The 17830-nt window shown below is 42.9% G+C and overlaps 1 protein-coding gene across 1 annotated transcript; it reads left to right on the forward strand.

The window, feature by feature from the left end:
* The first annotated feature begins 5853 nt into the window (after nucleotides 1-5853).
* RBX1 (ring-box 1) lies at nucleotides 5854-17581 on the forward strand. Its single transcript, XM_074168730.1, has 5 exons — nucleotides 5854-5949; nucleotides 8309-8387; nucleotides 14614-14684; nucleotides 15986-16071; nucleotides 17403-17581. Exons 1-5 carry the CDS (start codon nucleotides 5872-5874, stop codon nucleotides 17413-17415), a joined length of 327 nt encoding a protein of 108 aa, XP_074024831.1. The 5' UTR covers nucleotides 5854-5871; the 3' UTR covers nucleotides 17416-17581.
* The last annotated feature ends 249 nt before the right edge of the window (nucleotides 17582-17830 follow it).

A 17830-nucleotide genomic window follows, 5' to 3' on the forward strand; every position in this document is an offset into this window, starting at 1 on the left:
ATGAATATAACTACTTGTATTGAGCAATTGCAACTTTCTAACTTTCTCCTTTTTTTTTTTTTTTTTTTTGCATCCTACTTAGAAGGATAAAAGGCACTTTGAAAACTCTTGTCTAAGCAACAAAGGAGGTCCAGACTGTGACCTGATACTCAAAAGATATCTCTAGTGTGGTTAGTGGTACTGTCTCCTGCGCTTGGACTATCCCATAGCCTCTTGCCACCTCATGCTGTGCTTCTGGTATGTTCAGGTTAAAAACCATCACTCCCCTGTTACTGCTTTCCTGTCACCCTCTGAAAGACTTGCCCTCTCTCTAAACTACAATCTCAGCCTCTGTCTCAGACATCTCTTCAGGATCCCAGCTCAGATTAAAGCAGGACTCTCTCTCTCAAGCCCTCACTCTTTCCTGTGTGTGCGTTTTTTCTCGGTTGCTGTAGGCAGTCTCACCCTCCCACCTCTTCTTCAGCCTTCTGAATGAAAGAGGCAGCCAGGCTGCAGCTAACCTCGAGGTATGGTGATTCTTGGGCCCATCTCTTGTCTTTCCAGGCTATGAGCGACATGGAGAGCCCTGGCTCCCCTGGGGACCTCCGTGCAGGCTGCGAGCCTGGCTGCAGAACATGTCCTCTCCTCTGAGCAGAAGCTGGGATGCTGGTTTCTCTCGGGAGGTGGCAGCACAGCCAGATGCGATCAGCATCTGCAGCTCGGCAGCCAGAACTGCAAAAGGGTGGCAGGCAGGAGGGTGGTGTTGGTGTTGGATTCCTTCTGAGGTGGAGCTCCTTAGTTGGGGGCGAGGATTAGGATGGGGAGTGTGGGAGTGTTGATGCATAGGAAGGATGGCCTTCAAACCCTTTCTTGAAGCGGAGTGGGATCAGCCTGACACCCTCATCCTAATGCACTGAGGTCTGTCTATCCTGATCATGCTTCTCTCTATCAGCTGCAGCTGATTTGTCCGGTGTGATGTGGGGCTGGGGTGCCCACTGTGGGGACAGCGTCATTTGTTGAGCCACACTCCCAGCTGCTCTTTTTTCACCTGTGGGGAAAGGCTGTCTGCAGGAGATCAGGCACAGTCATTAAGTACCATGGTTTTTACAAGCACCTACTTACCTGCAGGCCGTCATGATGGTTGTATATATATATTTTTTATCTGCAAGTTATCAAGCAGCTTAGGTAAAATACCATGAGAATAGAAGAGCAAGAGTTAGTCACTATCCCATTAGATGGTACAACCTGCTCCTCTCTCGGAATCTCATCTGACCTTTTTAGCTGGATTACTGGGGGCTGGAGGCTCCGTTTCTCTCCTGAGGTTTTAGTAATGGATTGTGAAGCCAGGGGTACTATATGGGGTATAATGTGACCATCATCTGGAAAACATGCAAAGAAGCAGGGGGTTTGGGTTTCTGCAGAAACCAAGCACAGTCTGGTCCAAAAATCTATGGGATATATTGCCTAATCTACCCCTCTGGCTCTGTTCTTTGAATTCAGGTTTCCTGTGCCAAGCACACTGAATCAGCCGGGGATGCTACAGAGCCTTGGTGGGAGGTTGATTACTTACTTTGTGAACTTTGAGAAGTTTTTGTGGCAACACAGAAAGACAGTAGGTTCAGTTTTGCCCCGTCAGTCATTTGTGAATGCTGTCTGTGGGTCTGGGCATCCAAAAGCAAAGGGTGCTAGAAATCCCAACTTAGTCAGTTCAAATGGTTTTAGTAGCATCAGCAACTGGAGGGCAGCCAGCTAGCTCTACAGTTCTTTAAAGAGTAATAAAATGAGTTTGATTTTTGCTCCTTGGTTTCCAACCACTGAACGGGAACTAGTCTCATATACCAGGTAATTCCTGCTTGAAGCTGCTTAGGGCACCATTGAAACCACACCTTAAGCAAGAAGCACTGAGAAGGAGAAGCACAGAAAGACAGCAGAAAAACTTGAGGTTTGTAAGCACTTGTAAGGCCACCTCCCGTTTTTCCCCCACTCTTTGCTCCTGGCAGTTTTGGAAGGCCCATCCCTACTCTCATGACTGTACAGTAAAGGAACAGTGTTGCTCTGAAGTTGTGTGTCGAAAAGTGTGTAACACAAGTGTGTTGAAAGCGTTGCAATTCTCTCCTCTCTTTCAGAACAGCTTCATTTCTCAGAGTCACCCGAGTGCCCCAGAGAGGTCCTGTGACACTGGTGTGCGCACCCAGAATGGGTCGTGGTAGCAGAGGATGCATCACTCATCCTGCCAGCAGGGCTGGGAAGCAGAATACGAAAGGCTCAGGCTGCCAGGACTGAAAAACAAAGCAACTTTTCCCGTGTGCGTTTTCCTTCTGACTCAGTTCTGGGGGATCCTCCTGCTGCCGTGTGGATCCCTCCGTTCTGGTGCCTTGGAGGAACAGGTTTGGTAAGTACCACCACCAGACCTTCTGCCTTGTCCCCGCGTGGGTGCAGGTGCGGGGATGAGCAGTTCACAGCACTCCAGCCAGACACACGTGATCAAAGGGTGAGTGTATTGGAGGGGGGTGTGTGTGTGTGAATCATTTGGGGGATAAATCCCACGTAGAAAAATGTTGGTGGCTGCAGAAAAAACCACACCAACAGAAGGACTGTAAAGGAGAAAGACAATGAGGAAAGTGAAAGACACTGGTTTTGGAAGGTAATTGCACTGGAGTCACCAGGTTGTTGGTACTTTGCCTGCTGGAACAGTTTTTGACAACTGGGAGAGGGAGTTTGTCTCATTTTAATTGGAACTAACCATATTCAGAGCAGCTGCCACGTGTCACCTAGTCTGTCTGTCCCCATGCCTTTTCAGCTTGGCAGTCTCCTGTATGTCCTGGTGATTTGAAAAATGGTCCATTCTTCAAAGCACCCCTAGTAATTCGGACCACAGTGTTATATTTCTTTTAAGGCTGATGCTTTTCAAAGCTGCAGCCTTTCTTTCTGCGGCAGCTACTGACACCTCTCTATAACATACAGCCTTAAGAGGGGGGAAAACAGGTCTGAGGAGCTGCACTTTTCCCAGGAGGAAAGACATTAGAGATGGCACTAAAATCAACAGAAAATAATTTCATGTACAGTAAAGAAGATGTGGCTCAGACCATTTTATGAAGTGCAAGACTATTAGGGAACACCATCACTAATTTCACTTTGCGAAGCACACTGGAGATTTCTTAACGTCCTTCCCATTGTTGGTATTATGCATCTGCGCACACGTATCAGTAAATATTAATTAAATGAGATACATGTTCTATTCTGCACCAGGTTTGTTACCTCTTTTCCCGAAAACACCACCACCTTTTTAGCGAGACCTAACTCGAGATCTGCATTGCTATATTCCTTTTGCTGCCAGATACAGAAAGATAAATCCAGACCGTATGATTGCCGGCTTTTACCCATTGGCAACCATCTCCCCGTGATGACATCAGCTGAGGTGGGAAGACTATAATTTTATATTGCACTAGTCATTTAAAGTGAAAATGAATCTTAACATTTCTCTGGTATGCATATGCCCTACTGTAGATGTTTGTTGAATTTCCTGAATTCCTGCTGAGTAATGTCCTACTGTGGACACTACCATACAGATCTAGGATTAAAATTAATGTTTCTATTAAAAAGAAAATCTTGCAAATTCTGCTTTGAAAAAAGCCATTTTCTTGAAGGTGAAAAATCAATCTTCTCAAGCACCCACCTTCCATTTTCAAACTAATCCTTTGCAATGGCCTTCACACTAGACTCCTGAATAAGGAGCAACAGGATGAAAACCTGAATCTGCGCAGCTTCATTTTATTGTAAGCAATAAAAGGCAGACCATAATTGAGCAGCATCTCAGGGCAGTTAACTGAAACAGAAATTTTCCTTGTAGACAACGAGAGGTGTTAAAGGGTGTATAAATGAGAGAGGGCATTTTTCTTCTTCAAACTTATCTTTACTCCCTGTGTGCGACTTTCAGGCTCAACCTGACCCTGCAAACCTTTAGATACGTGCTTAACTCAAGGCACAAGTGTTACACGTCTTTCAGATACGAATCCCATTGAAAATTATTCCAATACATCCAACCGCACCATCTTCTTGTCCTTACTGCAGGCACCTACTTTAGGTTAAAGTTTATTTGGAGACTGCCAGACATCCCATCCCAGCAGGCTCTGGACGTCAGGTAAAAGCTGTACGCATACAGCAATATGGTTATGATGGAGCCAGACTGGAATTGTGCTGTTTGGCTTTGTTATGACAGGTACAGTATAGATATCACTTGCCTCTATATATGCAAGGGAATGCCCTTTCTATGCTTCTACCACCTCCTCCTTCCTGCATCTGTGCAGCAGCCTGGTGTAAAAATTGATTTAAAAGGGTGGATTCTGCAGAGAGATAGCACATCTACAAGGACCTGTGAAGCTCGGTGACATTTCAAGACCCGCTGTTGTCCTGCTGTGGAGTATCTTCCCCTCAGTTTCCACACCTTGGGGAATACTGCTACTTGCTTTCTCAGACAAGTACTTTAAGCTGTACTGACAGAGACAGAAGTTCCCAGCAGTAGCTCCCATGCCTGTTGTCTCCATCTCTGTAACACAACAGGCAGGGCTTGGGCGGCTCTAGCACCACAAGTAAAACCCATATTGATCATAACCACTGTAGGCCTGATTTGCATTATAAGAGAGCAGTCTGGACAATGTGAATTCATAGAATCATAGAATGGTTAGAGTTGGAAGGGCCCTTAAAGATCATTGGGTTCCAACCCCCCTGCCATGGGCAGGGACAACTCCCACTAGAGCAGGTTGCTCAAAGCCCCATCCAGCCTGGCCTTGAACACTTCCAGGGATGGGGCATCCACAACTTCTCTGGGCAACCTGTTCCAGTGCCTCACCGCCCTCATAGTAAAGAATTTCTTCCTAATATCTAATCTAAATCTTCCCTCTTACAGTTTAAAACCATTACCCCTTGTCCTATCGCTCCACTCCCTGTTAAAGAGTCCCTCCCCATCTCTCCTGTAGGCCTCCTTCAAGTACTAAAGGCTGCTATAAGGCCTCCCCGCGGCCTTCTCTTCTCCAAGCTGAACAACCCCAACTCTCTCAGCCTTAGGAGAGGTGCTCCAGCCCTCTGATCATCTTCGTGGCCCCTCTGTCCTAACAATTTGGTGTTCCATTTAAAAAAAAAAAAACCAAAAAAACCAACTGGGCTGCTAGTGAACCAAAGGGCTAATACAGCAGGGACACCAACCACCCTACCTCATTCTGCCCTAGCTGGAGATCAATTAGAATGCAAGAAAACTCGCAAAAAAAAGTTTATTAAGGACTGAAACTCTTCATAGCAGGGCAGTCAAATCCCAAGTGATTTTAGTGAAATCGCGGAGACCGGGGTCGCGCCAGGGACTGCCTGAGGTGAGGTGAGGCGAGGCGAGGCGAGGCGAGGCCGGGCGGCCGCCGAGCCCTTCCGGGGTGGGGTGAGGCCACAGCCCGTCCCGGCAGCGCGGTCCGGCCCGCGGCACCCGCTCCCCGGCCGCGGGGAGGCGAGCGCGCCCGGGCTGAGGGAGGCCCGGGGCCCATCTCGGTGTCGGGGTCGTCGCCCGCCGCCGCCTCTTCTGCTTCCCCTGACGGGTAGCAGGACCCCGCCCTTCAGGGCGCGTGCCCCTTTAAAGGCCCCTCCCCCACCGCCTCCTCGCTCGCCCGCGCCCGCCCCTCGGGTTGTGCAACCCCGCGCGCGGCAGGAGCGCTTCATGAGGTAACGGCGCACGGCCCCGCCCTGACCGGCGCCTTGAACAGCCCCCGCCTCACGTGACCGCGCGCGCTCTGCCCTCCCCGCACCTGTTGGCGACAGGGCGGGGCTCTTCTCGGGGTACCGCCCCCCGCTCGCCCCGCCCCTCCCGCCGCGCATGCGCGCGGAGCTGGACGGGAGATTCACGCATCCAAAATGGCGGCCGCGATGGATGTGGACACCCCAAGCGGCACCAACAGCGGCGCCGGCAAGAAGCGCTTCGAAGTGAAGAAAGTGAGGCTCGCCGGCGCGCTCCTCCAGCCGGCCCCAGGGGGAGGAGAGGAGGCCGGGGACAGCCCGGTGGCGGTCAGCGGGATGGGGGAGAGGGCGACTTCCCGCTCCCCTCACGAAGCCGGGCGCCCGGTTCCGCACCGGCGCAGCGGGAGGGGTGGGGCGGTGCCTGTGGGGGCGTCTTGGCGTGCGTCCGGGCCAATGGCCGAGGCGGTTGGCCGCACGTGGAGCGGAGGCTGGCCAATCAGCGGGCGCGGCTGGCGTAGGCCGCGCGGGCGGGAGGAGGGAGGCCTGAGGGGGCTGCTGCTGTCGGGGGGCTTCGTCTCCCGTTCTCCTCGGGCCCTGCTCGCATGGCTGGTCTCGGCTGCTCCGTGTCCTCCGCGGCCGGACCGCGTTTCGCCGAGCCTCTGGGCAGCTCAGGCCGGGGAGCAGGCGTGGAGTGCTGCCTTCTCAGTCCTGGCTGCTCTGGCCCAGTTGCTTGAGCTGCCCTATGCGCTACATAAGGTGCTTTGCACAAATTTGTGTGGCTTTTTTTCCCCTTTTTCTTTTTTAAATCAAGCCATAACAATGTGTGTATTCAGCAAATGCTCTCTTTTACCCTGGCTTTGTCTGCTTCCCCAAAACAGCCATAATGCCACTCTTCTGCCCAGTTCCACCAGTTTGTCTGTCAGCTGGATCCTGGCAGTAGGCCGCACCTGTTACAGGAGGGTGCAGAGGAAGTAGGGAAGCTGTGTGGGCTTGTACTAAGGTAGAATTTGAGGAAAAATTACCCCTGGACTGGGTATCAGCAAACATTTTCACTGATCTGTGCTCACAGCTGTCATCAGTGATGATGGAAAACCCTAGTTCTGTACAGGGTTGCAGATCTATGCAGAAGGAGATGTTTGGATGACGTGATTGCTTGTTCTTTGGAAATTGGAGCAGGTATAATAGCACATGAGCAGGAAGCGGCACCTTTTATGTGTCAGTGGCATTCCTCCTCCACAGCAAGGTGCCAAGGAACATTTGTTGCATGTGTGGCTCAGTCCAGGTCTGTGAGTTGTAGGAGTAGCTTATGATGGGACAAAAGATTAAGTACCTGAGAGTATGGGAGAGATAAGGGTGCTGGGAATTTTTAATCCTAGCAGCCTTGAAGTATGGATGAAGTCCTTGAGAGATGAGTACCTTGGCCAGAAGGCTGGCTAGACTTGAGTTTGGAAGATGGGGAGAAAAAATTAGATCATTACTGACCCATTTCCTAAAAGATCTAGTAGTATTGTGAAGACTTTTTGTATCGGTACTAATGAAAAATTGAAGTGCTTATCAAAATTGATACTGCTTATCGATACTTGGCAATCTGCATTCCTCCTTCAGAATCCCAAACTGAGGGGAAGCAATGAAAACATTGAGATGTAAATGGAACAAAGTAGAGAAGATTTACTCTAGTACAGTCAATGCAATCATATACTGAAAAAAATGGAAGGAAACAAAAATATCTAGACCATTTAAGTAGTAAATTAAGAGTATCCTGGCTACCAATATGCTGTTGGATTGCTTTGAATATTGAAGGCAAGCCCATCTATTTCATGAATTTACAAAAGACCCAATTATGGTTTTTGTGGGAAAGAATAAAAAGGTGCTATGCTTTTCTGCATAGCTTGTCTTAAATTCTTCATTCTGAATCAGTTTTCTAAAATTGTCATGGAAATTTGTAGCCAGCCCTTCCCCTGAAGTAGCATGGGACAGAGGTATTCCTCTTTATTTTTTTTTTCTTTTATAAACAAAGTCTTCAAAAGGTTAATTTGGTAGTACTTTCAAATTTTTATATTCAGCCTTGCTGATAGGTCATTGCTTAGTAACGTTTTGCAGAAGATTGTTCAGGAATCAGCAAAGGGTAGCATTACACGTGATTTTAGTTCTTGGCCCCAACTGCTCTGGGGGGTGATTACTAGAAGAACTGCTGGGAATAATGGAAATTCCTCTTAACAAAATGGCATCTGGAGTGGCCTTTCTCCAAGGCACAGGCCTTTCCATCAGAATTGAGGATGTGGCATGAGCTGCCTCTGGATCTTGAATAGAAATGCAGATGCTTGCATTTGTTTGACAAAAAAGGGGACTATGGCAGTTATCTTCTTGTTTCTGAAGCTGGAATGAGACACTGGGTCTGAGAGGTATGTGAGAAGAACGTGCCATGGCTTTCTATTAACACTTATGAACTCAAGATAAAGAATTACTCAGGACTTCTAAGATTTAATTTTTTTTTAAAATATCCAAGCTTTTCCTTTTAAAAAATACATGGGGTCTTGAGGAATGATGAAGATTTGTGTGCTGTAAATTGAGTCTAAACTGTGTTTTCCTTTTTTTTTTTTTTTTTCCTCTCTAGTGGAACGCAGTAGCTCTGTGGGCATGGGACATTGTGGTTGATAACTGTGCCATTTGCAGAAACCATATTATGGATCTATGTAAGTAAATGGTGGGGAATACAGTTGATGATTTTGACTTGTACATGACGCACGGCTGAAATTTCCCCTGTTGAGGGTATAATTCAGCAAATGCAGTTTTCAGTTAGGAAGTCTTCACAGCGCAAATACTAAGCTCTATTTTATGTAACGCTGAAGTCCTATAATCTATTATTGTGACTTCTGTCACCATACTGCTTTTCCCTCGCCCTTTTCTTGTAAAGAGCAGAATCACTTGGTACCACATCTACAGATGATGTTGCTGAGTGTATTTGGGATGCAAAAAAGAGAAAAAGGAGTAATAATAAAGAGGCAGGAGGAACTGAAATTATTCAGGATCAACAAGTATTGCTCACAAACAGAAGTATTAGAGTTTAGGGTTTGGGATGTTGCTATAGGTATCAGCTTTTCAATGACACTCAATAGGATGAGATCTTGTAACGCTTTCTGTGTCTGACCGGGAAAGGCTTGGACCAGTGACTTCATTTGACGACTCGTTCTACAAAAACTACCTTGCGTAAGTTAGTTAATGTTATAGTATGGGGAATTTTATAGCCACCTAGAGAATTAATTGTTTGTTTACAAAAGAGAAAAATCAAATGCCGAAATAAAAATCAAAGTATTGCTAGTATTGGTTTGATTTTTTGCTGTATAATCTTGATGGTTCAATTAACAAATATGGTTGCTATGTAGGAAAATAAAGTGATAATGGAATTAAGTGTACAAATTTCTATTGTGAAATAGGTGTGCGTGCATTAAGTCACTGGTTTCAGTCCCTTAAAAGATTGGTAATGAGTACAAAACCATTTTTTTTCCCCCTCAAAACTGACAAGATACTGACACCATAACTGTCCATCTTGTTTCAGTCATGATGGACAGAAGACCTTTTAACATACCCCAGATAGAAATTTGCCTATATTACTAAAATGTGAGGATTGTGGAACCCCCCAAAACAAGAGCAGCTACAGCTGCAGTACCTGGGAAGGGCCTGTCATGATCCCATTGTGATAGTTTTGTTGCACTTTGGTTTTATGTAGTAGGCCTTGGAACTACTGGTAACTTACTGCAAGTAAGCCTATATCAAATTAAAATGTTTCAGACAAATGAGACCTCAAGTTTATAGTAACAACTAGTGAGACATGCACCTGATTTTGTGTCACATTTAAATAATAATTAAAAAACTGCTTTCAAGAAGATTTTCTTTTTTTTTTTTTAATAAAGAGAAAACACACTGTAACACACAGGGCTGAAAGTTAGTTAAGCAAGTTCACTTCTTTGCTTTGGGACAGATATGTTTGTATTTTGAGCCAGGTGCTTCCTATCGATGCCTCCGTTTATTCTTGGTTATTAGAAAGGGAATGGTGACACTGAAGAGAAGCAAGTGAGGACAGAGGTTATGAAATATGCTGAGGTCCTGTGACGTAAAGATTTCCTTTTTAAGTACCTCTAACCTGTACCATCTTGAAAAGTATTTGATGTGGACACTGGACTACCACTTAGTCTCTCAGATTTATAATATATTAGAGAGGAAAGCACATCTCTGTCAGGCAAATGGAATTTTAAAGATTTGTTAGAACCTAAGTTGCATTTATAGAATTTACAAATGTATAGGTTAAATGAGAGACCAAATAGATCTCCCATGAGAGACCAAATAGATTCTCAAATATTTGCTATTTTTTATAAATAGCACAGAGGACATAAGAGGATGAAGGAGAGATGCGGAGGAGCTGGAAGGAGAGTGGACAGGTGTTATTTTCCAGTAGAGAATTTCATGCCTCAGTTATTTAAAAAAAGCAAAAACCAAACCTATTAAAATGGGGGTGGGGTTGTGAGCATATAGGTAGATTGGGAAAAACAGTGAAGGAAGAGAGCATAGGTAACTACTTTTTTTTTTTTTTTTTTTAAGTTGCTGAAGCATAACACGTTATTAGTTTGGGTATGAGCAATGTTATGAAAAGCCTGAACTGCAAATGACAGACCAAAATTGACAGTATACAGAGTAGAGGGGGTATCTAAATTGGTGTTCCGAGATCAGTGTTGGCTCTGGATTTACTTACTTCCTTGTTACAGATCATTAATGTTGTTAAACAACACTTTAATTAGATTTTCAAACATGAGATGTGAAGTGATGGGAAATTAAGGAAAAATTAATAGAATGTGCAAGGAAGAACAACACAAGATTCAATTTGATATAATGCAGGATACAAATGCCGCCATCTCCTTGTGATGAAGAGAAACCTTGAAAGGGAAAACATTAAAAAGAGTGATAAGTAATGCCAGCCATACTAATGGAAGATTGTTAACATTATAAAGTCAGACATCCAAAAGCTAGGCGATAACAATGTTAAGGTGTCAGGCAGTTCTTCTCATGCGTGTACATTATGACTCGGTTATAATATGGTGAAAGGATTCCCTCCGCCCTCACTATGGTTTGTATTTAGTGTACAGAAGGAATGCGTAGGTTTTCAGTGTTTTGTTTTGATTCTTCTCTGGAAAGAGCCAGGTCTTATTTCGATTTTACTTGAGCAGTGTTCTTGATTTCTTCAAAGGCTTGCTCTCTGGCGCTGTCATTGCAACATGGTAAGTTAGGGAGTGTTAAATAAACACTATGCTTAGTATAGTGGATTACCTTCTGGTCTAAAACGTGGAATGTAATATTGTAGTAAGGTAACCCGTATAGTTTTGAACTGTATAAAATGTGGCATCAAAATACCATTCCCTTTCTTTGATAGTAAGATACAAAGTACCACATCTGATATTCCAGCTTCACAAGGTAGATACATTGGATAGAATCCAGAGAAGAATCTCAGGATGCTTAACAGGTTGAATGAGTTTGGATTTCTGGGAAAACTAAAAGAACAGAAGTATATATAGTTTGCTAAGTCATAAGTAGGAGTGGAAGATGATAGCTGTGTACAAATACTTTGAGGATGTGATACTAACAGGAAATAGAGTGTCATACAAGGGGGTTATAAGTAGAAGGTATCATATGATGATATGATGAGGGGGAACATAGAGTACATTTGGTAAAATTTGCAGATAATTCCTAAGAAACTGGAGAGGATTGCAAGGGGAAAACTCTGAAATCCCTCTGAAGCTTGAAAATAAATTGGAGAGTTTATTGTACATTTTAGGAGTAACAAATGTACTTCATGTTTATTAGCCTGGTTGTTTTCTCTGTCTCTGCTTTCTGAGTACATGATGCGTTTTGTTAGCCAATCTGTGTGTATTGAGTTCTTTTTTTCCCCAATAAGTTGATCCCTTCATGATAACTTTAGAAGAGAACATGTGAAGAAAAAGGGGAACCCATACAGTGGTTATCCTTGCTAAAGCAGAAGATGTCTTATCATCAAATTTACTAGTGCAGTGGGCTCTTACTGTAGCTGCAAACAAAAGACATGCACTTTACTTCTGTTACCTGGCATTATGGCTACTTAAATCTTAGGCTACTTTTCTTGTTACATAAATATACAGAAGATTTCTGCAATAGAAGTTGTATAGGAAGAGGGATGATTCTTAACAGGTGCCAGGAGTCAGAAGTTACTATTATATAATACGCCTTTCTGTAATTCCCTGAGTTGAAATGCTTCCATTGCATCTTTCACAATTATTTACAGGTATTTCAGTTTTTAACTGTATCTCTTTACCCTCACCTCCAGATACTCTCTCAAAAGCAAAGCAAAAGGAAGAGTCATTCAGTATTCCTCCGGTACCTGTTACTGTCTGACCCTTACCGCTTCTTTTGGGTCAGCAGACGGTGAATAGCTTCTCTTTCTTTCGAGAGTCAGAATCATCAGCTTTCATTCGCTGACAGAGATTGTTCATTTGTTTTATTTCTTTGTTGATATATTGTCCTTTTCTGAAATGAGGCAAATAGGAGACCAAAAAGTGCTTCAGCTTTTGGGAGGTCATTTTTTTAGGCAGCCAAAGGTAGTAGCGCCAGCAGCAGTCTCCAGCCTGTTTGATGAGGGAGTTAAATCTGGGTGTCTTGTTGGAAGGGCTTTACATCACCAACAGGGAACTCCTTCTCAGCTATTTCTGCAAAAGTTCATCTGTCCTTTTAAGCTTTTTGGGCTGTCGTGTCTTAAACTGTATTTGCTTGCCAGCAAATGCTTGAGTAACACTAAAGTGAATTTCAGTGCTGCTTTTCCTCCCTACCTAAACCACCTTTCATCCCTCTCATTCCCAGTCAAAATACAGAGTCCTCTAACACCTGGAAAAAAAAATAAATGTGTTCCAAAGCATTCAGCTCACAGGTTAGGGCCACTTAGAGAGGAACAGGAAAAAAAAAAAAAAAAAAAAAGAAGACAAAATGACACAAAAATGGGCTAGATGGACTTCAGTCTAATATGCCCAATATCCTGTTTCCAGCAGGGAAAGAGGAGAAGAAACAAAATAACTATATTGTGTGCTGGAATATTTTCCTTGCTTTCAGCTGATACTTCCTGAGTTAAAGTTTGCTTACCAGTTGACTTTTCTTCCTTCAAATTAATTTCCTCTCCTTTTCCTACTACTCATATTCTCACCATCTTCTGTTACTGTCCAGACCAAATATTTAAAACTTAATATAATATACCCCATGATACTCAGCAAGACCATGAGTCTATACTGCAGTAACAGTAAAATTGTTGCAGTAATCTTGGGTGTAAAATTGTAAACAAATGTCCAAAGTAATTGAAGCTCTTCAGGGTTCTTGAGCATCTTCCATTTTCTTAATCAGATTTAGTTTTATTGCTGTATGTATTGAGTGCTGATGGAATTAAGACATCAGACATTTCAGGTGCACTGGATTTTGTTCTTTTCTATAGGCAGGCCAAGGATTGAGCTTTGGACTTCCTGCTACATATATCATATCTTGATGTAAACCATATAATAAATACAGGTTCATTCAAATCTTGCATAACAGTTGTTGCTAGTGAGTTTCTTTAGATCTCAGTCTTATTTTGACTAGTTCCTCATGACTGAGGTACACTGATCTTTCTCACATCTCAGAAAAAATGGGCCTTTCTCTTATTTTGCTTATCTCCACATTCTATTTCTATTTAAGAGTGAAAAATGGAGAAAGGGATGAATAGGACAGAGCAAATAAAGATTACATTTTTCGGCCAAGCCTGTGGGGTTTGAAAGTTTTTGAATCTTTAATTGGTGAATCAAATTCCTTTTCCTCCAAGCATATTTGGGCACAGTAAAACTGAACAGAGAATTGGAGCTCGTTCAGACATTTTCTTTGCCAGGAAAAAAAGGTCTGCAAAACAAGGAAGCAACAAGCCCATGTGTCAAGTTGTAAGCCAATCGTCTTTCAGAATGTCTTTTCAAATCATTTGGGCTTGACTTTTAAAGAAAGCATCCTTTTGTAGAAGATAAAATGTTGGTCTCGTAGGTTTGTGTTGCTGGCTGTGGAGGTGTTGGAAATATCTTTTTTTTTTCTCCTGGAGCTTCTTCTTGAGTGGGAGCAGAAGTGAATTTTTCAGGGTCTAGAACAGAGCATCAGGTTGCTGGATTTATTATCTCAGTGCTGTTCTTCCTTCTTTTCTCTCTCTCATCTCCTTCATCCATGCCATCTGACACAAAAATTAAAAAATAACCCAAACCCACAAATAGCACTTATCTTTTTTGGGGTCATCCTACGTACTCAGCTCTAAGGTGTAAAAAGTTAAAAAAATACCTTTAAAAATGTATTTTCTATTATGTATTTTTGGCCTGTGCTTACCTGTCACAAGACTATAAAAGAGAGACCATCAAACTGTAGCATTACATGAGCAAATTAATTTGTAAATAGTACAAAATGTCTGACAAGACAGTGAATTTATATTTAGAGAAACCTGGGTAAGAAATTTAAGTAAACTTTCTTTTATGGATCTGTTACTGCAACTGATCATCAATAGGCATCTATTACAACACAAGAGAACAAATTAAAAATATTTATCCCTAAAATTTACAAAGCAGACACGTGTTACTGGTAGATGAGCCGTGTGCTCTTGCCCTCTGGAAATTTGGAATACTAAAAATGTAGAGGAAGGAGGAAAGCAGGATGAAGTACATTTTGATCTGATACTTTTGGGAAAACAGTACACATCAAACCAACAGGTCTCATGTTTCCTGATGTAATAAATGCAACAAAACAAAGAGCTCTTCTCCCACCCCTTGCTATTATGAAGAAATCTATGAGTTGGTGTTGCATGTACATCTTCTACTCCTGCATATATGTGTTTAATGTTTGTTTTCACAGGCATAGAATGTCAAGCAAATCAAGCATCAGCTACCTCTGAAGAGTGCACAGTTGCATGGGGTGTCTGCAATGTAAGGAAAACGGTTTTATTGTGGAACTCATATGTGGTGATGCTATCCCCTTCATGGCTCGGGAAAAAACGTGTTTTATAAAGTGTTTCAGATAATCCACCAGAAAAAAGAACTTTAAGTACCATATGTTTAGTAGAGGGTAGAAAGGAGAGAGAAGGGGAAAAAAAAAAAAGAGTGAAAGTTGGAGAGGTGTAATACAGAGGACACAGAAGAAAAGGGAGGAAGATAGGCCTTTACCCCTTTTTTTCTAAGAAAGAAGAATAATAACTCTTTCGTTCTGAGTCTGCTTTTCCTGATCAAGGTTCTGCCTAGGAGCTATGCCTTTTTTTTTTCCCTGGTAATAGGATTACTTGTATGTCAGCATGCTTGATTTGTCTTTGTGCAGGCTGATTCAAGGAGTCAGTATGGGATAATGAGGTGATTTGCTTCCACTTTTGGAGGAAGATCAAATCGGTTCTAGTGTGTAATCTCCATCTCTTCAGTTTGTTGCCTTATGCACTCCGTACATGGACCCACTAGCATGTGAACTCAAACTTGTATATCTCTTAGCCAGCCCAGACCTGAGCTGGAAGATATAATTTTCCATAATAGAATAACTACCTATTCCTCATCCCATCTTCACTATGGTGTGGAATCAAGCTACAGCATGATAATGCTGGAACAGGATTGTAAATGTTACAATTCTGCTTGTAAGGGCAAGAGCAATTCTTTAAAACCACGTTAGGATATTCTAGTGTCAAAATTACAATTTTGTGTGTAAGAGTTACCGCAAGTGAAACCTTGTTTTTAAGTAGCTATATGGAATATGGAAAAGGGTGTCCTTATTAAACATGCAATTGAAATTTTTTTCTTTCTAATTCTGCAAGTTCCTTTTTATTTAGGCTTTGGTTTTTCCAGAAGACTGGCAGAAAGCTTCAGCATGTATACATACATACCATCCCTGCTACTCACTGTGAAATCCTCTTTCTTGTCTTTCTGATTATGCTTCTTATCAGCATCTGCTCTGCCAATTTTAGCAGCTGCTAAACTCTATGTTCTCTCCTTCATCAGAAGTCAGTCGCTTGCCTTGGGATGCACTGTGGAACAGGCTCCCTGCTGCCATTTCACTAGTGTTCCTTTCCTCTCTGAAAACATCCATCAATTCCCTGGTGTTTACTAGTGAGCTGGCTGATGGGTCCTCCCCATCTTTGTCTGCAAACACTTGCTACTCACTTCTCACCATGATGCTTTCTATGGTAGTTTTCACATTGAGATACATTCACGTGTTCTGAAATGATGTTGATCTGATCTTTCTCTTCCAGCATGCTTTCCACTTCCACTGCATCTCTCGCTGGCTCAAAACTCGCCAAGTATGTCCACTGGACAACAGGGAATGGGAGTTCCAAAAGTAGGTATCCTGTATATAAAATTCAAAATGAAAAATCCAATTGTCCTTCTGTCAATAGCAATGATCAATGTCAGATATGTGGGTAATCTCTCTCCTTTGTGGGTCTGAGGGTATAGTTGCTCTTGGGAAAGGTGTTTTCTTCACCTTGCTGCATAGGGACCTTTCCTTAGTCACCTGGTGCTAAATGAGCTCTGAAGGAAGTCCAAATAGCTGCGGGGTAAGTGGGAGTTGTTAAAAAGTAGTGATTTCTATTGACAGTCTCTCTAAAGAATGGAGAGCAGAAGAGAAATGGAATTCGCTGAAAGTGGAGCCTCAGGTGAATGCTATACTGCTGCATGAGCAATATGGGTTTAGAAAATGACCTGAATTTAGCTGCTTGTTTTCCAGAGCATCTCTACTGAGGTGCCAGACGTCTTATTGGGTCCTTCTGTATCTTGGCGATTTGTTTTGTAACCCTAATAGCCTCAGAGATTAATTCCTAGCATCTGGAAAGCAAATGTCCATGTAGCCATTGCCACAGCCTTGGCCCATTTATCCATAATTTCTGCATTCTTTATTTTGTTTTGTGTTCTTCAAAGGTCTGTTGTTAAAATAATAGTAGGAGATACATGGATGGGGTTTTGAGGGGTAATTGTATTTTGAGGGGTAATTGTCCGTTGACAGTAGTTAGGAAGTTTGCCTGTCACTTGCTTCATTCTGCAACATTCATCTTAACTGTAAATTTCCCTTCCCCTCCCTATTTTTTTAAAAAGAAACATTTTTTTAAAAATAAATTAGTTCTAACCAGAGTCCAGATTTAAACAAAGCAAAGCAGATATTATAACTGTTCAGGATTGTCTTTGGGATGTGGTTCATAATCAGTTGTGTAAATTGTCATTGACGTGACAACTTGAGTACCATAGTTTTACGATGGTTTAATGAACATTTAATGAAAACTGAGCCTGTGTTGCCTGGCTGGTGGCTAATGCTGCGTGGGCTGAAGTGGAGACATGAATTAATATCTTCTTATGGATGCTCAGTAATATGTCTGGGGCTGTGACGGGCTTTGGCCTTGCTTTCATGCAGGGTATATTTGAAGTGGGTTGTGGTACTGAGGGTCTCCTGAGTATGATATCATGGATTGCTCAATTTCTCTTCTAACTAGTATCTGGATAGACTTTCGGGGGAAGTGAAATGTGGAGAACTTCCTAAGGTTTTCATAACATAGCTTTTCACCTTCATCTGGTTTACGTGTTAATTGCATTGTGGTAGAATAAGAATAAATCTGCCCAAAGCAGGACCAGTATGAAACATAATTTTTAATAAAGCATTAACATATTATATATTTGCAGGTATGGACACTAGAGAGATGGTCACCACGCTTCTTGTTATGTCGTCAGCCTCAGTTGTTCTTGTCACTATGGGTTTGTTTTAGCAACTTGAAAAATCAGTAATGTATACGATTCTTCTTTAATCTTAATTTCTCCCTGTTGTATACCATTGAATAAAATCTTGCTGGAGCTTCCTGTCTAAGTTGTTTGGTTTTTTTTGTCTTGTGTTCAGGAGTGGGCAGTCAGTGAATGAGGGAGGAGAATTATCTGTAGACCAGGCGGACTTAAGCTCGGCAACTCTTAAACTGGGCAGCTCTTCTTGTCATCATGCCCAGTTTTTGACTGTGGGTTTGGTCTTACTCCTGTGCAATTAAGAACCACGCCTCTGGCTTGCCGAGGTTGGCATTAAGCTCTATCGCGTAGTGCAGTGGGTGCAGGACTTGGCCTGG

The sequence above is a fragment of the Numenius arquata genome, chromosome 2, assembly GCF_964106895.1.
Source record: "Numenius arquata chromosome 2, bNumArq3.hap1.1, whole genome shotgun sequence".
Classification (NCBI taxonomy): domain Eukaryota; kingdom Metazoa; phylum Chordata; class Aves; order Charadriiformes; family Scolopacidae; genus Numenius; species Numenius arquata.